Raw genomic sequence first — 27,979 nt, 5'->3', positions numbered from 1 at the left:
ATTATAAGAATTAGAATCATACATCTAACAACCATAAAGTGGCCAATATCCAAGATTTGCATAAAATCCAAAACTTCTTAACTGCCGTGGGCGGATAGGAACGAACAACTGAAGAAATAAAGGAAAAAAAAACTCATTTACTGAATCAAACGAACCAGCAATTAAATAAATCGGATAACTAGGTCACCTGATTTCTGATCTTAGCAATTGCATTTCTTACAGATACCCTTTGAGGCCTAAGGGGTTGTTGACGTGCTAGAATATGTGATGGGAAGGTGGTTCATGGTTTATACCAGGGACTACTAAAGTATCGGCTTCTTTTTTGAAAAAACGAAATACGACTCATTTATTCTTAAATCACCTGAGTCCCTGTTCAAAGCTAGATCTAAATGTGGGTATTTATAAATTTGAACAGCTTCTCTGTAGTGCTGGACAATACCTTTGTTATGCGAAATTAGGCCAGCTTTGTTAAATAAAATAGTATGGTCTGGGTACTCATGTATGTGTTCTGCAAGGGCAGAGTGAAAATTTTCTTTTTTTTCCGCTTTTTAAAGGTGTTATTAATTAAGGCAGAGGGCTGAGTTAATCTATCCGCAAGACGCTGATATCCGTAAGAGCTCGACCACCTTAGAGATATTTTATTTAGGAATGGTTTTCCAATTAGTTTAATAAATTATGTAATTGCAAATCATATAAAAAAATTATCAGATAGTGACACAGTAAATGCAAATCGAAGGGAAAATTCAGTTTATCTTGGTCTCCCGTACGTTAAAGGGGTTTCAGACCACATTTCCAAAAAGCTAAGAAAAAATTACATTTATACTTACTATAGACCCAGAAAAACTATCAGTTCCAGAATTTATCAATGTAAAGACCCTATCCCGATAGGTGAAAACTCCGGTGTGTACAGAATTCCTTGCTCTTGTGGTCTTTGGTACATCGGAAGAACTGATCAGCGACTTACGGATAGATTAACTCAGCACTCTACCTCAATTAATAACACCCTCAAACAGCGGAAAAACAAAGAAAATTTTGACTCTATCCTTGCAGAGCACATATTTGAGTATCCAGACCATACTATTTTATTTAACCAAGCTAGCCTAATTTCGCATGACAAAGGTATTGTCCAGCACTACAGAGTAGCTGTTGAAATTTATAAATACCCACATTTAGATCTAGCTTTGAACAGGGACTCATGTGATTTAAGAATAAATGAGTCGTATTTCGGTTTTCTCAAGAGAAGCTGATACTTTAGTAGTCCCTGGTATAAACCTTGAACCACCTTCCCAATCACATATTCTAGCACGTCAACAACCCCATAGGTCTCAAAGGGCATCTGTAAGAAATGCAATTGCTAAGATCAGAAATCAGGTGACCTAGTTATCCGATTTATTTAATTGCTGGTTCGTTTGATTCAGTAAATGAGTTTTTTTTTCTTTTATTTCTTCAGTTGTTCGTTCCTATCCGCCGATGACAGTTAAGAATTTTTGGATTTTTTTGCAAATAGCGGATATTGGCGAATGACTCACTTTATGGTTGTTAGGTATGTGATTTTAATTCTTATATTTTTGTCTTTTATCGAATTTTATTTATCTTTTAATTTTTTGGCTGTTTTTTCATTGGTTTTGTTGACTTTCCGCGTTTGTTGTTTGTTTTTTTTCTTCGGCATTTTCCTTGTTTATATTATTTGGTTCGCGCTGAAGAAGAGAGGCGGTTGTTCTCTCGAAATAATATTCGCTCTGTTTGTTTCTTCAGTATTTTCGTTTGGTCTTTAAAACCCTATTTTTGATCGTTTTCTTTCTGTATGTCATGGCAGGCCAAAGTGGTTTAAGAAATAATCAAAATCAAATTAAATACAAGCCTGTGTTCAAGGTCGTATCCAGAAGGAGGTTAGGGGGTTTAAACCCCCCTCCCTTGAAATTCATCCTATTAAAAACACCAGAATTTTTTTGAATATATAAGGTTAAAAAAAAGAATAAAAAAACCTTTGAAGTCCGTTGCTATCATTATATAGTTGTTTGTTTGCCAAATATTGTTTGAATAAAAAAATAAAAAAAATAAAAAAAAAAAAGAAAAGATTAATCACAAGTTTTCTGTAAATTGATTAAGTACTTCTAAATATGTTTGTAAAATTAAGACCTTAATGTAGCAGGATAACAGATGGTGGCTGGATGCATTGATTTGGTGCACAGTTTTTAGTACAGATTTAGACTATTTTTACGCATACATTTCTTGTTGAAAATATTCACGTCCAGGTCTTATATTCGCTTTAGGGACGTGTGATTCCCTGACAATCCTCTCGAACATTTCGTCAGTCGGGTATCAAATGGTCGTATCTCCGTAATTGCAAATTTTCAGAAGAGCAAACAAAAATATCTTGGTAAAAAAATATCTTGGGTACGTTTTTAGAATTTCAAACCAGTGTGGTTCATTATGTCTACTTGACTTTACTGTTAGTACCCATGCATTAAAGGGGCTCTAGATTTGGATATATAGGCCACTTTACTACCCATACTGCGGTAACATAGTCAATGCATAAACCCAACATGGAAGTTTTTATTTATTTAGCATTTCAGCCCTGGAATTCCTCATAGTCTGTATCTCTGGCTGGTGAGCTCCCTAATTCTTAAATTCATTTGAAAACTCGTCAAAAAGAGACAAAATTCTTGATGGATCTCTGGGTCAAGGAGCTTTTCAAACTATGTCTAATACTTTTAGGTTATCACACCAGACAAGACAAATTAGACAAATTTATTTTATTTACTAATGATTAGAAAATAAAATAATATATGCACACAACTGTCCGGGGAAGGCTCGTGGCTGCAATCCTCTAATTCTCAACCAATAACAAAAATCATTCACAAAAAAATTAAAATAAAATAATTACTTTTTTTTTTAGAAAAAAAGTAATTATTTCAAAATTACTCTTATGTTCAGTAGGCAGTACAGAGATGCCAATCTAGTTGCAGGGCTAAAAAGTACTATTAAAAAGCATCATTCTAGGCTTAGCACGTCAGACTTTAATGGTCATATTTATAGGAATCAAGAAAGTTTGAATTATGAAGTCTTGTGACTTTGACAACCAACCCGAACTTTAATTCAAGAACTCTGCCGATGCTAGATCGTTAGTTAATGGAAGATTCGATCGTTAGTTAATGGAAGCTTCTTTTCTACCTTATATTCCCTTAACAACCTTTTCCTTTTATAGCCTTAAGTAAAAATAATTTTACTTAAAAACATTTTTTTTGTAAGTGATTAAGCAATATTTTTTTTAAAATATTGTAAAAAAATAAAAATTTTTTTAAAACAAACCAAAATTTATATAGACCAACAAATCCTTCACTTCTTCCATTCAAATGCCTCTTTAATAACGATCCAATCATATATACAAGGCCGCATTCAGGGCAAGGGATAGGGGATTTAAGCCCCTCCCAACCAAAATCTTTGTTCGACTCGTATAAACGTAATAAAAATACATAGAAACCCATTTTTGATGCGTTTTTTTAAGTTTTGTCGGTAGTAAAAACTGGTCGGTAGTAAAAATTGGATATTTTTTTTTCTATTCCAGTATTTACAAGTGTTGTACAATAGATTACAAATTAATTAGTATGTAAGTCATGTTTATTGTCCAAGTGAGTGCCATGAATTCAAAAATTTGTGATAAAATATTACATTCATATGGTTGTCTGCGAGGGAGGAGAGACGGGTGGGGAATCCCCTTAAACCAAGCTGTGTCCAAATAACCCTAGATTTTCGTTTTTTTTTTTTTTTTTTTTTTTTTTTTTTGTTTAGCACAGAGGACGACTTGGTGGAGGTTCTTGCCAAAATATTTGCTTATTTTGTCTTCTTCATGGTTCGCCACTGGCTGAAAAAATGCTGGTTTTTTCACCCTTTTTGATTTTATTTTTCATTTTGTTAGTTTCTATCCTCTCTGAGTTTCATTTGCCCTTGAAAAACGTAAAAATCGTTACCCTAAAATTTATGATTGACGTTTTGGATAATAAAAGTGCGTCTCAGGGCTACCAATTCACCAAAATGGGAAGGAAAAGGGGGGAGGGCTAAAAGTATTTTTCTAAATCTTGAAAGGGAAATTTAGTCATTTTTAATCGAAAACCAAAGATAGTTTGTGAAATGTATTGGAGGGTGCCAAAAAATCAGTTAAATGCTCTCCCCTTGGAGCCCTAATTGGGTCCCTGATCGTCCTTAGGCTTCAAAATATGATTTAAGTAATATTCTCTGCTAATAAAAGACAAAAAGACTTCTCTAAAAAAGACTTCTCTAAAAAAGACAGAAAAAAGAAGAAATTTTACAGAAATCCCAGACTGTTTGTTATCTATCATATGGTTTACAGTGTAACAGCATATATTACAAACAGAATAACTGTTTAAAATGAAATAAAGTAAATGAGGGGATCCAGCAACAGTAAAGTAAGATCTATAATCACACAAACCAGCAGTAAAATGTGGACAAAAAATAATTATTAACGAAAATGATTTTTAATATTTTCTTAAAGATGTCATTTGATTAGTTTTTAAAGGAGTTCAATCTCTCGTTCTAACTAGTGATATACTTTAAAAATCTCAAAAATATTTAATCTTTAATGAAAAATTAACTTCTCTAAAAAGAGAAAAAAATAAGAAATTTCACAGAAATCTTACACTATTTGCAACCTGTTTAAAATAACAGCATAGCTTAAATAGTTTTCAGCATAACAGCATTTGTTACAAACAGCATAACTGTTTACAATAAAAGAGAGTAAATGAAGGGATTCAGCAATAGTAAAGTAGCATTTAGAATCAGAAAAAAACAGCAGTAAAATGTGGACAAGAAATAATTATTGAAGAAAATAGTTTTCTGAATATTTTTAAAACACTTTTTGATTAGTTTTTTGAAAGTGTTCAATCTGTCGTTAAAATCAGTCATTAAACCGTAGTGTCCCTTCACATACTAGTTCTTTTAAAGTTAGGATTTACAATGGTTGAATATGTAGGCCTATCTTGGTTTTGACAAGATTTTAAATTTCAACTCTAAACGTAAATACTAACTAAAGTTACTATGTTGCCAAACGTCTGCGCTTTGAAAAATTGAGGAAGACATGCTAGATTTTGTTCTAAATTGATTTTGTAAGCATGGACCATGTAGCAACTCACATACTTTAAACCTTTAAATAGTAGTATCAGTTCAAAAGTGATTGCATGGGTACTCTTTCACAACACATAGTTGTTAACAGATGAACTATAATTTATGATTTGTGAGTTTTTTTGTGTAGCATTTGTTTTTTCTCAGCTTTTCATGTATGTGTTATTTTACTTAAGCCGTTTTTTTTATTGTTTCCCGTTTTCATCCTGTTGATTGAGGCTTCTGGATGTGAATTTTCTTTCATTTCAAAGTTCACTGTCGTATTCAAGGCTTAGATACACACAACTCAAATCTAAGGAACGGGGCTGATCAAAGTATACCTTTACTCGAACTGGGGTATTAAAACTAACTTTAAATTTTTACCCACTCTTCGGAAATCTGATGTAGCCTAACACAATTTTCTCTAAACAACTAAGATATAGAGCATGGCCAAAATAAATTGTTGTCAAATCTACTCCAAGCTATTTTAAAATTAGATACTATCCAGGAAATGAAAGCCTTGGTTTGCAATGAACGTTGTATTATGAAATATTCCTCAAGACTAACCATATGCACATAGACAGGTGCCAACTTTAAAAACGCATCAAAAGTTTGTTTATATGCATTTTTGTTACGTTTTTTTACGAGTTGAACAAACATTTCGGGAGGGGAGGAGTTCAAACCTCCTAACCGTTTACCTAACCTCCTAACAAAGTACTGAACTATGGTATCTGAACTTATTAAAATCTTACCAATCACACAGTTCTTTACAATCAAGGCAAAGTTGGTTACGAGAATCTTTATGCAAATCCAAGTCTCTTATGAACCTAGATAACATTTGGCTTTCCATATTGCAAAGCGGAGACAAACTAACTAAAAACTTTCCGTTTTATTTGTTTTTAGGTTATTTTTTATCTTATCGGTGAAGACTCCTTGTTTTATACAGGTGAAATATCCGTGTTGTTTTAGTTAGTCTTTTCCTTCAACTGGCTTTACTTAGGGTACAAGCATTTATAAATACTATTTATATACGTTTTTTAAATTCAGATGAATATTTAAATACAAAACATTTAAAATTCAGATGAATATTAAATTCAATATTGTTGGTCTGTCGTTATTATTTTCGTTACTAGAACAAAACTAGAATTTAAAACTAAAACAATATCATTAAAAATATGTGACGCCAAGTCAGTTTTCATTCGTCTTACGAACGTCGTTGATATCTTAATAACTTCACTGGTTTGTTGACCCAATTCCAGAGCATAAGCAAACCGAGCAACAAACAAACAAGGATCATGGAACGGTATTTTTAAGTTCAGTTTGAAACACAGATCTGAAAATACGTGGAATACATTGGTGACATCTAGTTGACACTGAAAAGAAAAATTCTTAAAAGTAAAATCTGGACGAATAACCTTTATGCACTTATTTTGGAAATTAAATATGAGCTACGGAAGCCAGAAGACTGTACCCTCGAAGGGTTTAGACCCACAAAAGACTAGTGCGTATTCAACATTTAAAATTCAGCTGGACAAAATCCAGCTGCCAAAGTGAAATTATGCTTAAATTAAATAACAGCTTCTGGATGATGTCAGTTTTATTTTTATAGCAAGTTTTATCCGTTGATAGTTAGTCTACCTCTTTTTTTTTCTTCTTTTTTTTAAGGCAAGTCTAGTCTTGAGCATTTGAGTTGGATTCAGAGTCATAAAAATTGTTCAGGTTGCGAGAGGAGTTACTTTAAATTGGAGAGCTTTTAAAATTCCTGGTCGTTTTAAGTTTTAATGTTACTCCTTACTTTCAGTTGAAAAAAATTGTTTTTTTTTATTTAATACACATAAAAATCAAACTGTCTAACAAATATGCCTCCAATGATGACTTGACCAACAAAAGGTAAGAGACAAGCATCAGACAAAAGGTAAGAGACAAGACAAGAAAGGTAGCAATCAACTTTCTATAGTTTTGATTGAAATATTTAAAATGGGATAAATAAATACGAAAATAAGTGTTGTCTTTTAGTTGAATACGCACTTTTGGAAGCCCAACAATGTAGATTTTCATTCAAAATTCACGAATTTTAACCTAAATTTTTCAAATTTTAATAATTTCCGACACCCGTTGCTAAGGAACAGGCATTTTACGCCCCCCTCTGTGTAAGTTAAGTTCTTGTGTCAAGTTCAAATTGAGATTTAAAAATTGGAATTTTATAAACAGGTATTATATTTAAACAGTTATTATATAAACAGTATTAAAGAATTTCCTTTTTCAGTATTAAAGAATTGCCAGTTTCCTTTTGGAGGCATAAAGCGCAAAAACCCAAAATGGCTGGTAATATCTCTCCAATGAGTCTGATTAATAACATATTATTATTTTGTTTTATTAAGGGAGTATGCACTTTTCATTTGTACTGTGTCAAAATCTGCACTTATTGTTAACGAGCTCTCCTGCTCTTGGCTCTTTTATGGATAATCTGACGGTTTTTGGCTGTTTTTAATTGGAGCTTGACAACGACTTAAAGGTATGCCCTCACTCAAGTGCAACGTTAGTACTGATATCAATAAAGGAAGTATCTTTTCCCTTAGGATTCGCTTAACTAAAATGATTTTTTGGTAAATTCAACTTTTAGGTTTCTTTTTCTTTCTTCTTACTCTGTAAGTATTTTTTTTTTGTCAAATTTTGATCATTAATTTATAATAATGTGATTCTTGAGAATTCATTTTAGGATGGGGAGAATACTTTGAAAGTCGAATTCAAGTCACCAGTCCAGTATGCAAAGGAGCAATGGGACGCTCAATCTAGTGAATATCCAGTGCTACCTGAATGTGTGGATCCTGCTTATAGAGGAGAGTGTCATGCAAACCATGTTAGGAAGATGCAAGCTTCTTTTGCATGGGATTGGGGACCATCATTCCCCTCAGTTGGAATTTGGTAAGATGTAATATTTGTAAGTCTTGTACCTTTCGTTTACGAAAGAAGTGTCCACCGTTTTCTTGCCCCTTCTCTTTCTTTAGAAAAAAAAAAAATAGTGCTTGTACTCTCGTTTACTAAAAATATGTCGAAATGTTACTTTCTAAAGTACTTTCTAAAAAATGTTGAGAAATAGTACTTTCGAAAATAGAAAAAAATAGTACTTTGTTCAGAAAAAATAGTATTTGTACTTTTATATACGAAAATAGTGTCGAAATAGCACTTTGTAAAGTATTTTCTTAAAAAAAGTGTCGAAATATTTCATTCAAAAATAGAAAAAATAGTACTTTCTTTAGAAAAAATAGTACTTGTTCTTTCATTTACTAAAAAGTTCCGACTGTTTTCTTGTCCCTCTTCTTTCTTTGGAATCGTAATACAAAGTGTCATTAGGGTGACAAAGGAGAACAAAGCTGTGTCAGTTTATTGGCTATATTTAAAGAAGATTTGCCACGAAGGTCGCTGCTCCTTGAGCGTCTTGCGACAGGTAGGTTTGAACCACAGTCCCCAGAGCTTTCAGGCACGGCTTCGTCCATTACGCTGTCACAAGGCTTATTCGACAATAAAGACATAAGCATGAGTTATATTTCGCATTCGCCTCATTGAATCTTTTTGCCTCATCGACTTACCGAAAGGCCTAAAAAAACTAAATGTTTTCAAAATTGTTTAATGGTATCTTAATTGCATATAAAACAGGTGGCTTCAGGAATTGCCAACTGGCGTTTTTATAGTTCTTTCTAGCAATGTAAGAATTGCAAATTGGCGTTTAGAAAATTTGACATTAGCAATCAACTTTCTATAGTTTTGATTGAAATATTTAAAATGGGATAAATAAATACGAAAATAAGTGTTGCTTTGAAATAGGAATACAAAATTGATTGCCAAAGATAGATTAATTTTGAGAAGGTTCATTAGTGTCTACTCTTATAAATTGCCCACACTCTTCCCCTTTGCATTTGTAAGTCATTTCGTCTAGTATAGGAAAATTTTAAAAGGATTATTTTTTTTAATTCACATTTGATTTTCATGTAGTTAAAAAAAAAAAAAAAAAAAAAAAAAAAAAAAAAAATATAACAATGATGATTTAGCCTAAGGGTAAACAAATTTAGAAAGGGACGAATGAGTGATTCCTTATGCAGATTTTCCTGCCATTTGTAAAAATGAAATAAGATCGACGAATCCCTCTTAGGTTTTAGAAATTTGCAACTATAGAGTTGTAGTTTCATGAAAATATGTGAAATATCCCAGTCATGCTTGTTTTACAGGAGGCAGGGGAGGGGGGTAGGGGGCTCTAGTAGATTTTACATTAACTCTCACGAAACAGAGGTGCCTCTTATATTGTAATATATTAATCGCTATTGGCACCGCTTCAGAGGACCCAAACAGGGCAAGTCAAATCGTTACTCAGGACTCTACAGTCTTTCAGTGAAGGTTTTGATGTATCGTCGATAGCTGTTTTCTACAAGTACATGAATTCACCTCCCTCGCAGGGCCCTATCCAGGATTTTTTCATAGGGGAGGGGGTAGCAAAAGGACTTTTTTTCAGGGCGGGGATGGTGGGGGTTTACAATTTTTTTTTAAAAAAACTCATCAAATATTCTTTTATAGTCATTTTGTTACATTCTTACAAGTCGGACAAACATTTGAGAGGGGGAGAGATCAAACCCCCTAGCCACTCTTGGATACGGCCTTGCTCCCTCTATAGAATTTTCTCTTGTTGTGCCCCACCCCATTGCCTAACCGACAGAACAGACACGAAGGTACACTAAGTCCGCCCAATATTGGTTGATATGCCAAGAGCTGAGTACTTGAAGAACACCCTCATTTGACGGTGGTCTTCTATTTGGAATGATCTTCCTCGGGCGTTTTCCCAAAAATATTATCAGTCGAATCCTTAAGCAGAAGATCCAGAAGACGATTTTTTTAACCTCACGGTGGGACGAGGTAAAAATATACTGGCAAATCAAAAATTGTACCAGAGGCCGTAAATTTCATAATAAAAGTCGTGTCTTATAACAAATTTTTCCAAAAAAGTACCTTTGTATTAACTTGGATTGTAATTATAGGAAGAGTATTAATTTTATATATTATTAAATATTAATTATATTTTATTTAAATATTAGTTATTTTATTTAAACTAATATTAGTTTAGATTTATATTTTTTGTGTGTTTTTAAATAAAATTTCTTAGTGATTTCAAAATAAATTTTTTGAATTTCTTAGTGATAATAAGATTTTAAAATAAAATAATACAAAATAGAATATAAATAAGTAAATTTTTAAATAAAATAATATTAAATAAAGTTGTAAAATTTTATAATATTAAATTTATTTTTTTGTATAATATTAAATAAAATTTGTATTTTATTTAAATATAGTTAAATATTAATTATAGGAAGAGTATTCGACTTGAAGGATTTGATACACTACAGATGAGGGACGTTTTAGTATTTACTGAAAAGCAACCAGAGGGGTGGAAGCTTCGTCTAGTAGTTTATATGGATGCAGCTGAAGCTAATGTTCAGTATTCAGGAAAAATCGATTTTCTGGTAAATCCCTTAAATATTGGTCATTTCTATAAAATTAAGTTATTAAGATGTTATTAAGTTATTAAGAGATGCATTAAGTTATATAGTTACGTTATGTTGTAATTTATTATTAGATGTTGTTAAGTTATTAAGAGCTATTAAGACAAAGTTATTAAGATGTGAGTTTTATTTTTTTGTTGTTTTTCTTTGTTCGTGTTTTTTTTGTCCTTTCTTTGTATGTTGCGTTTAATTTAGTCTAACCTTTTTTTCCCTTGATAAAGGCTACTGAACGTTGAGTCGAAATATTCGGATTTTTTAAATATTTGGATTTGCAAATAACACCTAGAAACCAAATTAACACCGAGATGTTGTGGTGTTACGTGTCAAAAGTTACCTCATATACAAACGCTTTTGCCACGTTTGTTTTAGATCTTTTGTCTAATAATAGAGATTTGTAATAAGATTTCTTCAGCCACAACGTTAACATTGAATGTCAGTTCCATGCTGTTTTCTTTTTATTCAGTTTCTATAAAAATATAAATCTTTAATGATTCTGAAGCTAAGGACAAGGAGATACATTGATTAAAAATTAATACGACCTTTTGCACACTAGGTAGGCGTTAGAACCTTTAGATAATGTTGGCCTGTCCTTAGACCATGACGCCTAACTCAATGAGTAATTTTACAGACAACGCTGCCTTTCTGTCATACAAGACCTAAATAATTTATGTTTTTGTATAATATAATACAATATATAATATATATATATATATATATATATATATATATATATATATATATATATATATATATATATATATATATATATATATATATATATATATATATATATATATTTTATTTATTTTATTTATTTATTTATTACCCGTCAAAAAAAGGTACAAAAGACGGAGTATCACTAAAAAAGAAAAAAACACACAAATAACAAATTACAACACATTACGCATAATCGAACAAATTACAAAGACGAGAAACAAAAACTCAATTATACACTGCACTGCAGGTACGTAAAAAATTTTACTTTTTAAACTCCCAAGTACTGAAGAATCATAAGCAATATGATTGATAAGTTCAATTCAACTAATCTAACCTACAGCAAAATACTTGATAGCTTTAATTCAAAAACAACGGACTCAATCAACTAGTCTAAATATGACAAGAGACGGTCAAAAGACTAAATATGACAAGAGATGTGCAAATAAAATTAAATGGACAGCGATTTACTGCCTTAGCAAACGGTACCAAGGGTGGGAAGAAAATTTCTCGTTATGCCGTTTAATTTGTTCAATTATAGCTGCCGTTGGGTCCGCAATTTTAAAATTTTTAACAAGGTGTGAATTTCTTGTCCACGGTGGGAGCCGCAACAAGAACTTCGCATGCTTAAAAAACGCCGATCTAAGCTTTCTTTTCTCTGGCTCGGGAAAAATTCTCCAAAACGGGCTTAGATACAGGGAATGGGGAAGGGATACTGCGTTATAAAGTCGAGCCAGAATTAAATGGTTGAAACGGATTTTAGATGAGACTACTCTACTGTAAGCAATAGCCAGGAGTTTACAGAGATGATCAATAAGAAGGGAGCGGGTAGTTTATAGATCCTTTTCAATTGGTAAACCAAGGTAAATAATTTTCGAGACAGGGGCTACAGATAGTTCTCCCAGCCTCAGAGACGAGACCTCTTCTTGGCGCCAGTTGAACAGAAGAATATCCGACTTCTGCGGGTTAAATTCAAAGCCAATGCGACTGTAATTTGATTGTAGTGTGGAGAAGGTAGTCTCTGTACCTGCGACTGTGCGGCTGGGGTTCAGAATGTCATCGGCGTAGGCTATCATTGTAACGTTTATGCCACGAGTTATGCATGTTGTCTCGATAGTAGACTGTGCTTCAATAATACAAATATTAAAGGCACAAGGAGATGTGACTGATCCTTGTCGAGCACCGTTTTTTACTGGGACTACAGGATTCCCTCGGTATGACAGCATCATGTATTGTGTAGATCCAATGAGGGCTCGACCATAGTCAGGAAGTCAGAGTTTATCTTGTAGGCGGGCATACGTGTCTTTAATGGGTAGTAGGATGTCTTTCTTTACATCTCTCTTTTCCAAGCACAAAATAAGTTGGTCATGGAGAAGTGAGTCTTAGGCACGGCAGACGTCATGTAGACCTCCAAAACTTTACCAAACCTAAAAACGGTAGAATTTTTAATTGGATAATCAAGATTTTACCGAACTCCAAGACAAACCTCTGGTCAGAAGTCTTACAGCCTTATTTTGCAACACACAGCGGGGGTATAACTGGCTAGTGAAAGTTGGCGACCAAACTATTACAACAATAATTATGGATAGAGGCTTAATGTTGAATTATGGTCTGGCTATGGTGGCCAAGAGGGCTTGCTGGTCAGCTTCTTTGAGATAGTCTGTGTCTGTTAGTCTGTAAACTAATTAAGATACTGCTTTTCGACCAAGACACTTTTTGGTATTTGGTATTCAGGCAGTTGGCATTCATTCAGTGGATAGCTAAACAGAATCAAAAGAATGCAGAACAAATGGGATATTCAATGACATTGTACATGGCCATGGTGGCCAAGAGGATTCAGTAGTCAACGTCTTTTTGATATGTCTGTTACTCTGCAAACCAATTAAATTATTAATTTTCGACCAAGATACTTTTTGTCTTTGAGCGTCAGCGCACGATCAGAAAGCATTTATAAAAAGCCAGATTTCTTCCGCGTTCATTATGTTCCTTGAGTAATAGAAATTCTAAAATTTTACTTAGTTCACCAACCCTTCGGAATAAATGAGAATGTCAACTTTTGAAAATTGTGTGGAAAATTCACACATGGAAGTTTTTTGCTTTAAGGTGTGATGGATAATGCACTATTTGTTCCAAATTTTCTGATAATACCTACACTCTCATTAAGAGTATGTCAGATATTATTTAGTCAATTTGCTGAGTTGTCTTTAGGTCAAAGATCTTCAGATTCAAGAGACCATCGAATTCTACACGTTTGCAGGGACAGAATCTAGAGAGTGCAGCACTGAAGTGACAGCGAATGTTGACGTTACCCCTGAGTTATGGTGGCCAAGAGGATATGGTGGCCAACGTCTTTATGACATGTCTGTTACTCTACAAACTAATCAAGATGTTGCGTTTAAGAACTACCGATTTGGATTCCGAACGATTGAGCTGGTTCAAACGGCTGAAGAGGTGGACGGTCAAGGTGATTCTGTTTTCATATTTTTCTTTAAATATTTTCTTACATATTTTAGTTTGCATTGTTTACATATTTTCTTAAGTTTATTTCTTTCTTTCTCTCTTTTTTCTCTTTGTAATGCCTAATTGTACTATCAGGAAAAGTCCGAAAACACTTAAATTTATGATGGTCAACTTTGAGTGTCAAATTTGAAAATAAAATAAAGTAAACAAGCTTTTTTTTGTTTGTATTTTTTTTTTTTTTTAAAGTTTGTTGTCAGGATCTTAAAATTGGTTTAACTTTTTGTATAAATGCACACTTTGCAGAAGAATTTTAGAAGAAATATGGAAAAATATTAGACTCTCCCAGTTTTCATCTCATGTTCGTGCAAAAATAACTTTGAAACATTTTTTGTCTCGTTAAAGGGGTTCCAAGTTTAGTAATGGGAATATTCAAACGAATTGACAAACATTCTCAAACTAGTTTAGGGGTAGGGGCATGTATGCCTTCTTCAATAATCTAGTAATAATGTTATTTTCTTTATAGCTGAAAAATAATTTCGTAACACCTGATACATTCTGAAACTAGTATTTAAGAAGATATGTCTATTTTTTGAATTTGATTGTATTCGTGTTTTCTAGTTAACAAGCATTTGCTCTTTTTCTTTGCACTTTGCACATTTAAGTCTGCGTTGTTTCTTTTGTTATTTTACCCTATTCTACTTTATTTTCAACTATATTTCACTTTTTGTGTGTCAAATTTATTATTCCTTTGATTTATTTTATTTATTTCATTATTTCGTCATTTATTAAAATACGTATTGAAGTAAATGTTATTTATTTTGTGAATTATTTATTATATAAAACAATATATTGTTTGCTCTATGAAGTAAATAAATTATTTTAATAAAATAAATATTCTAATAGTTATTTCATAGCTTTCTAAGCTAATTTAATTTCTTCTTCTGTTTAGGTATGAATGTTCATTTGTTTTGTATTTATATTTTGGAGAACTTGGAGATTGAGAAGTGAATAGAAAAAAAGAATTAGAATTTTATAGAATATCCTAGAATATCCCGAAAACTGCCTAACAACAGGCTACAGTAGTAAAACGTATATTTTCCACCATTCAATCTGACAAAAAATGAAATAATTTCCTTTTTTATCCGTTGGAAGCAAAAACTACAACCCATACTGCTATTGTCAACACTAACTTACTGCAGCACCAAGCCGCCTGCGGCCAACAAAGCCGCGCACACTACTCCACCCTTATCTATTCAAAGCTACACTCTTTATCCCCTTCCATGAAGTTGACAATTTCTTTAAAATCCTTCCTTATGGCCTTTGCCCACGCCATTCGGAGACGACCTGCGTTTTGTTTGGCCACAGATGCATGCCCAATATCAACAGATGTTGGCAGGCAGTCATCAGTGAATCGTGTCCCAGCAACCTCACCCTGAATTTCAATATCGCCCTGGGGAATGGGATTGAACCATATTTTTCATACAGCTCGTTGTTTGACATTCAAACGAGTACCTAAAACTATCGTAGACAATTCTTATGGAAGAACAAAATCTTCTACCAAATTTGCTAAAAAGGCTAGTACTCTTACTACTAAGAACTCACTGCAGCGCCAAGCCCTTTGAGGCTAACACAGCTACATACGCTCTTCCTCCATCCCAATGGAGGAGTAGCAAATAATACTACGTAGGTAAGTGAAACTATCCATTTGATAGATCTTCTCATTGCCCAACATAACGCCTTCACCTTCATTTATTCATAGTCTTAGCAACTTAGTCTTTATAACGTTAATTTTAAAACCTATTCTTCTCCCCTGAACTCTTAAAGCATCCAAAAAATCATTCGTTTTGCTGACATTTTTATGTAGGAACACTTGAATCATCTGCATAGTCTAATTCTAAGATATTTTACCTTCCCATTTCATTCCATACCTGCACATTAGCTTTTGCCGTGTTCCTTATGATAAAGCGTTCCTAAGTCTAAGATATTTTGCCTTCCCATTTCATTCTATGCCTGCACATTAGCTTTTGCCGCGTTCCTTATGATAAAGTGTTCTAAGTCAAAGATATTTTACCTTCCCATTTCATTCCGTGCCTGCAAATCCTGCACATTAGCTTTTGCCGTGTTCCTTATGATAAAGTGTTCTAAGTCTAAGATATTTTACCTTCCAATTTCATTCCATGCCTGCACATTAGCTTTTGCCGTGTTCCTTATCATAAAGTGCTCTAAGTCTAAGATATTTTACCTTCCCATTTCATTCCGTGCCTGCACATTAGCTTTTGCCGTGTTCCTTATGATAAAGTGTTCTTAAGTCTAAGATATTTTACCTTCCCATTTCATTCCGTGCCTGCACATTAGCTTTTGCCGTGTTCCTTATGATAAAGTGTTCCTAAGTCTAAGATATTTTACATAGTCTAAGATCTAAGTCTAAGTCTAAGATTTAAGGGGGGGCTAGTTGCCCTCCAATCATTTTCGACTATGAAAAAGGACACTAGAACTCTCAATTTCCAATCGAATGAGCCCCTTTTAAAGTTTCTACGACGACCCCTTCTATATGAAGTGCCCAGCTCTAAAGTAAAAAATAATGAATAGTACATCGTGCCAACATCGTTCTTATATGCCCTCAGGGCATAACTTAAAACCCTTGCCCTGAGGATTGTAGGGGAGTGTCCTCCTCAAAAACATATTTTCTATCTGGAAATCAACTACGCTGAACAAAATGGCTGTCTCAAAATTTTGATTGGATGTGCTTGGGGAAATGATGGGTGTGGGGGAGTGGCTAGTTGCCCTCCAATCACTTTTGACTATTAAAAAGGGCACTAGCCCTTTGAATTTCGAATCTAATGAGCCTTTTTTGAAGTTTCTACGACAACGCCTTCTATAAAAACCTTATATTGCCCCCAGGGCATATTTTAAAACCCTTTCCCTGAGGGTTGTGGGGGAGTTTCCTCCTCAAAAACATATTTTCTATCTGGAAATCAACTACGCTGAACAAAATGGCTATCTCGAAATTTTGATTGGATGTGTTTGGGGGAATGATGGGCGTGGGGGGCTAGTTGCCCTCCAATCAGTTTCGACTATTAAAAAGAGCACTATCCCTTTGAATTTCCATTCGAATGAGCTTTTTTTGAAGTTTCTATGACAACGCCTTTTTTAAAAACCTTATATGCTCCCAGGGCATAACTTAAAACCCTAGCCCTAAGGGCTTTGGGGGAGTGTCCTCCTCAAAAACATATTTTCTATCTGGAAATCAACTACGCTGTACAAAATGGCTATCTCAAATTTTTGATTGGATGTGTTTGGGGAAATGATGGGCGTGGGGGGATGGGTAGTTGCCCTCCAATCACTTTTGACTATTAAAAAGGGGACTAGCCCTTCGAATTTTCAATCGAATGAGCCTGTTTTGAAGTTTCTATGACAACGCCTTCTATAAACACCTTATATGCCCCCAGGGCATAACTTAGCAGAAATAAAGTCACTAAGCAGAAATAAAGTCAAATAATCTTTCAAGCGTAAAACTACCACAAATCACCATCAACAAATAAATGAAACCCAAAGTGAGTAGAAATTACAAAGAATAACCGAGTCAAACTCAAAACGATGAAAAATTAACATGAGTAGGGTTGACAACCCCCATGCCTTCTCAAGACAAGAACATAATTTGCACTTTACTGAAAACAAAATAGATAAAAATGTTTTAACTTTTTTTTACTTTAATAAATAAAAAAGTATTAAGACTTTAAGGAATAAACATCTGTATATGTATATTAAACTGAAGATCCACTGTCATTTTTTTTTGACAATGTTTATGCACATAGTGTCTTTTCATTTAGGTCATATTTCCCCTCAATATTGTAAACGTAGTAGTAGTAGCAGGAGTAGTAGTGGTAGCAGTAGTAGTGGTGGTAGTTGTAGTATTAGTGAGCAAATATTGCCTCTGGTCAATTGATCATCTCCCTATCATTTCTTGAAAGTTCAAAATTAAGACACTCGGTCATTCCCGAGTTACGCCCTTTTTGTAAAGTACAAATTATGTTTTGCTCTTGAGAAGGGACGGGGGTTGTCAACCCTACTCATGTTAATTTTTGCTTGTTTTGAGTTTGATGAGTTATTAATTATAATTTCTGTTCGTTTTGGGTTTCATTTATTTGTGATAGTTTGCACGCTTGGAAGATTATTTGAATTTATTTCTGCTCAGTTTTGGTTTAGTAGAGCTCTTTGCTTTTCTTTGAAAACCTGTTTTATGGAAAACACTTTTTAAATTAATTTCTGTATTTTTTTTTCATTGACTCAGTCTTTTTCATGCAAAATAGATTTGATATCTTTACGGTTTTTTTCTAAAAGAATCCATAGTTTGGCTTGCTATTTGTATGTTGCAAAAACTTTTTCAACAATTTTCAATCGTGACACAAATAGTATTGTTTTATTTAGCTTCATGCCTCCTCAAGTTGACCTAAAAAAAAGTTCTATCTATGCTCTTTGAAAACCGGGATACACTTACACTCTTATGGTTTATCTAAATTTTAAGAAAGCTTCAAATTAATACCCCCGGTCGTTCTCGAGATATTGTTGAGATGTCTTATCGGCAACAATACACACAGTGCCTTTTGATAAAGTTTTAAAGTAACGCTTAGTTTTAAAGCATAATGGGCAAATTGCGTAACTGTGGGGGTTGATATACTCAATATTTCTAGAGATATAGTTGCTGGATAGTTTTACTATGCTGAACAAAATGGCTGTCTCAAAATTTTGATTGGATGTGTTTGGGGAAATGATGGGCGTGGGGGGATGGGTAGTTGCCCTCCAATCACTTTCGACTATTAAAAAGGGGACTAGCCCTTCGAATTTTCAATCGAATGAGCCTGTTTTGAAGTTTCTATGACAACGCCTTCTATAAACACCTTATATGCCCCCAGGGCATAACTTAGCAGAAATAAAGTCACTAAGCAGAAATAAAGTCAAATAATCTTTCAAGCGTAAAACTACCACAAATCACCATCAACAAATAAATGAAACCCAAAGTGAGTAGAAATTACAATAAATAACTAAGTCCGACTTAAAACGAGGAAAATATAAAATGAGTAGGGTTGACAACCCTCATGCCCTCTAAAGGCCAGAGCATAATTTGCACTTTACTGAAAACAAAATAGATAAAAATGTTTTAACTTTTTTTTACTTTAATAAATAAAAAAGTATTAAGACTTTAAGGAATAAACATCTGTATATGTATATTAAACTGAAGATCCACTGTCATTTTTTTTTGACAATGTTTATGCACATAGTGTCTTTTCATTTAGGTCATATTTCCCCTCAATATTGTAAACGTAGTAGTAGTAGCAGGAGTAGTAGTGGTAGCAGTAGTAGTGGTGGTAGTTGTAGTATTAGTGAGCAAATATTGCCTCTGGTCAATTGATCATCTCCCTATCATTTCTTGAAAGTTCAAAATTAAGACACTCGGTCATTCCCGAGTTACGCCCTTTTTGTAAAGTACAAATTATGTTTTGCTCTTGAGAAGGGACGGGGGTTGTCAACCCTACTCATGTTAATTTTTGCTTGTTTTGAGTTTGATGAGTTATTAATTATAATTTCTGTTCGTTTTGGGTTTCATTTATTTGTGATAGTTTGCACGCTTGGAAGATTATTTGAATTTATTTCTGCTCAGTTTTGGTTTAGTAGAGCTCTTTGCTTTTCTTTGAAAACCTGTTTTATGGAAAACAATTTTTAAATTAATTTCTGTATTTTTTTTCATTGACACAGTCTTTTTCATGCAAAATAGATTTGATATCTTTACGGTTTTTTTTCTAAAAGAATCCATAGTATGGATTGCTATTTGTATGTTGCAGAAACTTTTTCAACAATTGTTAATCCTGACACAAACAGTATTGTTTAATTTAGCTTCATGCCTCCTCAAGTTGACCTAAAAAAAAGTTCTATCTATGCTCTTTGAAAACCGGGATACACTTACACTCTTATGGTTTATCTAAATTTTAAGAAAGCTTCAAATTAATACTCCCGGTCGTTCTCGAGATATTGTTGAGGTGTCTTATCGGCAACAATACACACAGTGCCTTTTGATAAAGTTTTAAAGTAACGCTTAGTTTTAAAGCATAATGGGCAAATTGCGTAACTGTGGGGGTTGATATACTCAATATTTCTAGAGATAAAGTTGCTGGATAGTTTTACTATGCTGAACAAAATGGCTGTCTCAAAATTTTGATTGGATGTTGTAATACAATTAGCCATTGCTGATATTGCGTTTGATAACCTGTATATTCATCTACTTCTTGAAATTTCTATCTTAATCCTCTTAGCCTCACAAGTAGCTATTATAGAAGTAGCACTGCAAGTAGTAGTAGTAGTAGTATTAATAGATGTAGCAGTGGTAGTAATAGGGGTATTAGTAGTAGCGTGCACATATTGCCTTTTGGTCCATTGATTTTCCCCTTTAAGCATTCTCTGGAAGTTCCAAATTAATGCCCAAACCCGTTCTTGAGAAACGATGTTTTGACAATGTGCATGCACACAGTGTTTTTGATTTAGTTCAAATTCCCCCTCAATATTATAAATGTAGTGGCATTTGTTATAGTAGTGGTGGTAGTTGTAGTAGCAGCGCGCAATTTTTGCCTTTTTGGTCAATTGATCATCTCTCTTGACATTTCCTGAAAGTCTCAGTCATTCCTGAGTTACGCCCTTTTGACAACCGTGAACGCATAACATGTTTTGATTTAGTTCAACACTTTCCTGAAAGGCTCACCTGAATGCCCTCGTCTTTTTGGAAAGTAAAGGTCAAAATGCATACTTTTCTCAATAACATATACTATAACAAATTCCCTAACTTACAGACCTTGCCCTCGGGGCTATTGCGGGGGGGGGGGCATCCCCAAAGGCAGAAGTACTGGGCCTTTCAACAATGCTGAAGAAGATAGATATATCAAAATTGTGACGGGTTGTTTGTTTTGGGAGATGATGGTCGTGGGGTGGGGGCTGGTTGCCCTCAAATCAGTTTTGACTCTTACAAAAGGAACTACAACTTCAAATTTCCAGGCAATTGAGCCCCAATCGAAGTTTGTACGACCATACATTCCAAAAAAACCTTACATGCCCCCAGGACATAACTTACAACCCTTGCCCCAAGGCTCTGGTGGGTTGTGGCAACCCTGGAGGCATTGTTATATCATCTTTGGACTATTTTGAACAAAATGGCTGTCTCACAATTTCAATCAGATGCGTTTGGGGAAAAGAGGACGTCATGGGGGAGGGCTGGTTGCCCTTCGTCACTTTTCACTCTCGAAAGTGAAATAGAACTTTTAATTTCCAATTAAACAAGTTTTCTCTAAAGTTTATGCGACCACCTCCTCCATAGAAACTTTATATGGCCCCGGGGCATAACTTACAACACTTGCTCCCAGGTTCTGAGGGGTTGTTTCAACCCTGATGGCCTCATTATATGATCTTTAGATTATTTTGAACAAAATGGCTATCTCAAAATTTCTATCAGATGCGTTTGGCGAAAACAGAACGTGAGGAGGGAGGGGCTAGTTGCCCTTCGATCACTTTTGATTCCTAAAAAGGGCACTAGTACTTCTGATTTCCAATCCAGTGAACCCCATCCAATGTTTATGCGACCCCTCCTTCCATAAAATTTTTTATGTCAATAATGGGATTATAACATATTGGTCTTGCTCTTAGGACTGTGGGGGGTTGTTATCCTCAAAGACATAATTACTGGACCTTTCAACTACGCTGAACAAAATGGCTATCTCAAAATTTTAATTTGATGTGTTTGGGGAAATGATGGGTGCGGGAGGGGAGTTGGTTGCCGTCCAATTACTTTTTTTTAAAGGGCACTAGAACTTTCAATTTCCAATCGAATGAGCCACTTTTGAAGTTTTTACGAGAATTCCTTCTGTACGAAATGCCCTGTTCTAAAAAAAAAAAAAAAGAATAAATAAAAAAAATAATACATTGTGCCTATATAGCTCTTTACTTACGCAGCGCTATTGCACTGCCTATGATAAGAAAATGTCTATACTTTGAGGAGACTAGAATATTATTTTAGTAAATCTTGTGCAAGTTATTTTTAATGCAATATTTTTGTTATGCTTGAAGTTTTAAAGAATGCACTTAAAAAGTACAAAAAGGAGTCCTTTAGATAAAGAGGAGTTTTGATAGGAGTTGGAACTCTAGAGGAGGGATTAAAGAGTGAAAGTGTGAATGGAGTAGGGTGGAAGAGGATCTATCGCATCTATGTTGACCCCAGGTGGCTTGATGCTGCTATGAGTTGCCCATAGTAGTAGCAGCCTTTTGCAGCTTCAAACCCCGTCCTCCTGAGTCATCGTGTCAACCCTAGAAATATTTTGCAGTACTAAAAGGATACTGGCAAGTATTTTGCCTTGTGTTTTATTTTTTCTTTTAATTAATTCATTTATCAATCAAATAAACAAACAAATAACTTGAAGTGAGGGGAACCTATCCTTTCACCTCCCTTTATTTTGAGAAATAGTTTTGGCTTAGGTAGTCCCCCCCCCCCTTGAGAAATTTCACCGTGAAAACTTGAAAGACATGAAGAAAACTAGAAAACTATATTTTCCATATAATATACTCATTTACCAAATCTCAACATCAATAAAGTACCAAGTACACTAAAAATTAATCTGATTCTTTTAGGTGGAAATTTACACAACCAAATGTGTCTTAAAAAATAGGAAAACCCAGAAAATGAATCAAAAAGATGTTCGATGCAGGAATGCGGTTTTAACTCATAGGATGGCCAAGTTTAAAAATGAAGAACGTGTGTGAAAAATCAGCAGAAAATGAACTAAAAAAAAAATATTTCGTCGTGTAGATCTAGAAAATGTAACTTAACTGATTGCTGTAGCAAAACTGGGTAAAAAAAAAAATCGACTAAATAGTCAAAACTATGCAAGAATAGAACACTAAGATCTTGTTTCCAAATAGGAATTGAAAAGAAATGTATATATCATTGAACAGCTAAAAATCTAAGCTATGCATTAATATGTTTATTATTTAAATTCTTCAAGATTAAGCACTTCAATTTACTAATTAATTCACTTGGCTACACGATAATATTTTCAGAAAGACAATAAAGCTATCCTTTTTGTTATAGTTGACAATGAAATATCATTAGAACCTTTTTTTTATTATTCGAAAAACATCATTTTCCTCGCCTGATTTTAACATATCGCCAATCTGTATTTTTTCAATAGCAAATGGATGTACCGCCGATTTATTATTAAAATTTAATAAAAAAAGTTTTTTTTCAACTGAAAGTAAGGAATAATATTAAAACTTAAAACGAACAGAAATTATTACGTATATGAGGGGTTCGTCCCCTCGTCATTACATCGCTCTTTACGTTAAAGTTCGAATTTTGTTCCAATTCTTTAAAAATGACCCCTGAATTGCAATGACCGTTAAATTAGAATAAATAGCTCTTTTGAAAGTACTAAAAAAAATTTGGTGTAAAGAGCGAAGTATTGACGAGGGGGCGAACTCCCCATATACGTAATAATTTATGTTCGTTTTAAGTTTTAATTTTGCTCTTTACTTTCAGTTGAAAAAATCAATTTAATTTTTGATCGTTTTTAAATAATGCTGAGAAATCTGGCTCCCCATTCATGGAAAATTCCTTTTCACCATGCAAAATTCCTCCATAGAAAGGTCCTTCCACGTAACCTCCTCCTCTGACCCCCACCAGAAAAAAATTACCACTGAAAACATCTGTATACTTCCCAACAACCAATACTATACGTAAACAATGGGCAAACTTCATAACATGCAGCCCTTCCCCCGGAGACTGTGGGGGATTAAGTCATCCTCAAAGGCCATAGTTATTAGATTTTTCGACTATGCTGAACAAAATGGTTATCTTAAAATTTTGATCGGTTGACTTTTGGAAAAAACGAGCTTGGGAGGGGGCCTAGTTGCCCTCCATTTTTTTGGTCACTTATAAAGGGCACTATAATTTTTAATTTCTGTTCGAATGAGCCCTCTCGCAATATTTTAGGACAACTGGATTGATACGATCGCCCCCTTGAAAAAAAAAAAAACGAAAAAAAAAACAATAAAAAGGCATCCGTGATCTTTCTTCTGGCAAAAAATACAAAATTCCACATTTTTGCAAATAGGAGCTTGAAACCTCTACAGTAGGGTTCTCTGACATGCTGAATCTGATGTTGATATTTTTATTAAGATTCCATGACTTTTAAGGGCTGTTTCCCCCTTTTTTGAAAATCAGGCAATTTTTTCAGGCTCTTAAACTTTGATGGGTAAGAGTATACTTGATGAAACTCATATATTTTAAATTAGCATGCAAATCAATTCTTTTGATATATCTATTCGTATCAAAATTCCGTTTTTAGAGTTTCGGTTACTATTGAGCGTGTCGCTCCTTACTTGCAGTTCGTTACCACGAACTGTTTGATAATTGACTTTAGGATGCACGTAAATTGGGCTGTACAATTGTTTTGTTCAACTTTTTGTGCAAACAGGAAAAATCTCCGCTTAGTTCTCCTCACGATTTAAAGTGGTAATAAAGGAGAGAATTTACGCAACGAGAACAATTTTAATAGTTGTATAACAACCGAAATAAAATATTAGAAAATCCCGGTTTTCAGAAATGAATAAACCTGAGGATTTTACCAGGAGGCGTAAAATGTTTTTATTTTGATATCCTTGGTACTTTAATCGTAAAAATTAATTAATATTAATTAATAAATATTAATATTAATCTTAAATTTAAGAGCATTTTAAGCATGTTAAAGGCTGTTACTATGGCGAGTGTATTATTAGCTGGACCTAAAATATATATACATCCAGCTATTAGATTAAACTTTAACCATCCCTAAACCTAGAACACTCAAGTCTTATATTTTTCCATTTTGAATCAAAGCGAATACTAAAACACCTGGGCATAATAGCTTGTCCAAAAAGTTTTTAGACATACTAGGGTTCAGTAATGGATAAAACTAAATACGTGTCATTGAAAAAAACTAAAATTAATTCAATTCTGAAAACTCCAATAAAAACACGTTCAATTGTTCTTTTTTCTAAGAGCATTTTAATCACGTTAAAGGATAGTGTTATGGCTAGTGGGATTAGCTGTACCTAAAAATATAAGCATTCAGCTAGTTAATAGTTAACAAGGAGTTATTTTTACCCAAAGTATTATGTTCCCACCTGTTTCTGGATTTTAAACAACCTACAATCTGTCAGCATTTTAACGTTCGCTCCTACTATTTTTTTTAATTAATAGCTTGCCTCTTTTTCTTCTCGAGTATTTCCCCGGTTATCTTGCTATTCTTGCCTTGACTGCAAGTGTTATTAAAACAAATATTAGAGTTTTGTGTCTTCTCATTTTAATTTTTACGTCAAATTGATCTATATGGCACTCAAATTTTCAAAGGTTGACGATGCAGAATTCTATTAAATCTTTTTGGAGTAACTTCAGACGTGACCTCTTTGACTAGCATCCGGATAGACAGCAAAATAGAAAATTAGTGCAAAATCCCTTGAAATAATTGTTAGAAAAAAAGTATGTAAAAAAATTGCATCTCTAAGACTACTTTTCAATACGGGCGGCAACTCCTATTTTCACTTACAGGTGAATTCGTAATATTCAGTCAAGAAACAGGTTAAATAAAGAAACTAAACAGAGTTGCTGTTTTACTTTTAAAATGTGATTGGGTTAAATGTAATCCTCTGTCTATGAAATTTTATAAAGCATGTTTGATTTTAATATAATTTTCATCTTCGTATTTTAGGGCTATCATTTTATTTCAAGATTAATTCCGTGCCCATATTTCTCAAAGGATCCAACTGGATACCCAGCCACATCTTGCCTGAAAACTCTACTCCAGAAAAATTACGGTTTTTGGTTCGATCTGCAGCTGAAGCCAACCATAATACACTGAGAATTTGGGGAGGAGGGATGTTCGAAGCAGCTGAGTTTTACCAGGTAAACTTTGATGTCGGTCATAGAGCACCCGCGAAACTTTTTTTTTTTTTTAAATATATATATACTGCAAACGAAAGTTACTCTCCTTTTTGGATGTTAATCTAAGTCATTTTGCGATATTAAAAAGAAATAAACAAGAAGAAGTTCAAAAAGGTATAGTTGTTAGCTGTTAGAGTTTTTAGTTGTGTTCTCCTGTCTAAATGGCACGTTTCGAAAAACGTTTAAAACTTTTTTTGTTGTCAGTTGTTAGATTTTCAGTTGGGTTCTCCTGTATAAATGGCACGTTTTGAAAAATCTTTAAAAACTTTTTAGTTGTTTTTATATATGGTTTTATGTAGAGAATAATTGGGAACAAAAGTGTGTTGATACAAGCTTTTTAAGTCACCATTTTATTTTTCCACTTTTGAAATGTATGTCACGTTAAAATCAAGAAAAAACCCATGCCATTAAAAATCCATGTTTTTTTTTGACGGATGTGACTACGATGTGGCTCGGACCAGCAGGTGGCGGAGGTCTTAGGTGAAAATTTCCCCTCCACCCCACCCGAGAAGGGTTGAGGGAGTAAAAAAGCGAACCAGGGACCCGAGTTTTAATGGTGCGCTCCCAAGAATATTAGCACTAAATAAAGTACTGAATCTTGGCCTACCGAGTAAAGTGCAATCTTACGGTGAAGTCCGAAGATAGATAAGCACATATTATAGTAAATAATATACAATACCATTGTACTTGCTAATGAGCTGCTAGTGACCGAGTGGCACAAGTTGTTCAAGTTCCCAAGCTGTACAATTTTCCAAGAAACCATTTAGTAACAACTACAACTATGTGGAAAAGAACTTTCATTACGCTTCAAAAACACAAATGGGAATTGAAGCTGCCATTTAAAGTCTAGCAGTATCCCAAAATTCACTAGAAAAGAACCCCTAGGGCTAACAAAATTCTAAGATGCTTAATATAACTATCTTAGTTTCTTAATATAATAGGTAATTGTATGCAATAATATCAGGGCCTTTCAAAGAGGGAATTGCCAGGTGAAAACTCCTTCGGCTGTTGTTTAGCTTTACAAGTTACTAAATGTGTTACTCACAATAGCCTGAAGTTTAGAAGTTTAGAAGAAGTTTAAAAAATAAAAGTCGAAGTAGTCAAGTCAGTGGTACCAATTCACGAAAATGTAAGGGAGAAATTAAAATGTATTCTTCGAAATCTAGGGTGCTATTTTTTTTTCGATTTTTTTTCATTGAATATATAAGAAAAAGCTGTTTTTCAATGAAAAAACTATTAAAGATTTTTTTTTAATCTAGGAGGGGCAATTGTCCTCTCTTTATAATTCCTTAATACCAACCCTGGATAAAGTACAGAGACTTGGCCTGTCGAAAAAATTCATGAGCTTTCAGTTACGTTCAAAGATTTTACTGTAATATTTCTACTGGAAACTAATGTGGAAGAAATGTATCTTGTTGTAGTACCTTAATTTACAGTATCCCTGCTCGCAGTATACTTAATTTAGGTAGCTCTTGAATTGGTATTACAAAATTTAAGAAGTAAGAAACCTCTGGTGGGTCTTAACAGTTTGTATTTTACCCTTGGTTTTCTCAGACACTTCTTAAGATTAATCTCTTTTCGAAGTGATTGTCTTGCCAGTGCAGCAATTTCTGGTCTAGTGTTGTCGTCTTAAGTTGGATGGTTTTAACATTTTCCTTGAATTTTGCTTGAATATAGCGGATTTTATAACTCAAGAGCAACAAAGACAATTATAAATCGGAAATTCAAGTGATTGAAGGAAATGAAACTGAAAGGTTTTATTCTTGTTTACTATTATAGGTTCTTACTTTTAGATTTGTATGTTTATTATTAGATTCTGTTAGTTTAATTACGATCAGTTTGCTTTTAGACTACTATTTGGTTACTATTTTAGCTGCTATTATTTTACTATTAGTTATTATTTTTTACCATTTGTTTAATATTAGATTCTATTACAGTTTATTAATGAAAAAGAATATTCGGAGCATATTCAGATATATTTGCATGCACATTGGGTTTTATCGCTATAAAATGTTGTTTGATGCCGCGTTTGTGTATCCCGTGAAGTCTTGGAAAATCAAAAATAACAAAGTTGTCCAGCGATTCGGCGAATATTTTCTCTTCAATGGCAGCACATTTTCAATGG

The 27,979-nt window shown here is 33.7% G+C and overlaps 1 protein-coding gene across 3 annotated transcripts in view; it reads left to right on the top strand.

Annotated features, from left to right (window-relative positions):
- Positions 1-27,979, top strand: part of beta-Man (beta-mannosidase) — a 168,423-nt gene that overhangs the window by 73,916 nt on the left and 66,528 nt on the right. For all 3 annotated transcript variants that reach the window (XM_089091204.1, XM_089091207.1, XM_089091205.1), the window contains exons 5-8: positions 7,838-8,043; positions 10,475-10,628; positions 13,590-13,845; positions 25,622-25,815. In XM_089091204.1, coding sequence (XP_088947330.1) covers positions 7,838-8,043; positions 10,475-10,628; positions 13,590-13,845; positions 25,622-25,815 — 810 coding nt within the window. The remainder of the gene's footprint in view (positions 1-7,837; positions 8,044-10,474; positions 10,629-13,589; positions 13,846-25,621; positions 25,816-27,979) is intronic.

Source organism: Artemia sp. Qi Xiang Cuo, chromosome 6, assembly GCF_049724085.1.
Source record: "Artemia sp. Qi Xiang Cuo chromosome 6, ASM4972408v1, whole genome shotgun sequence".
NCBI classification, from domain to species: domain Eukaryota; kingdom Metazoa; phylum Arthropoda; class Branchiopoda; order Anostraca; family Artemiidae; genus Artemia; species Artemia sp. Qi Xiang Cuo.
This window is presented reverse-complemented; position numbering and strand designations above follow the sequence as displayed.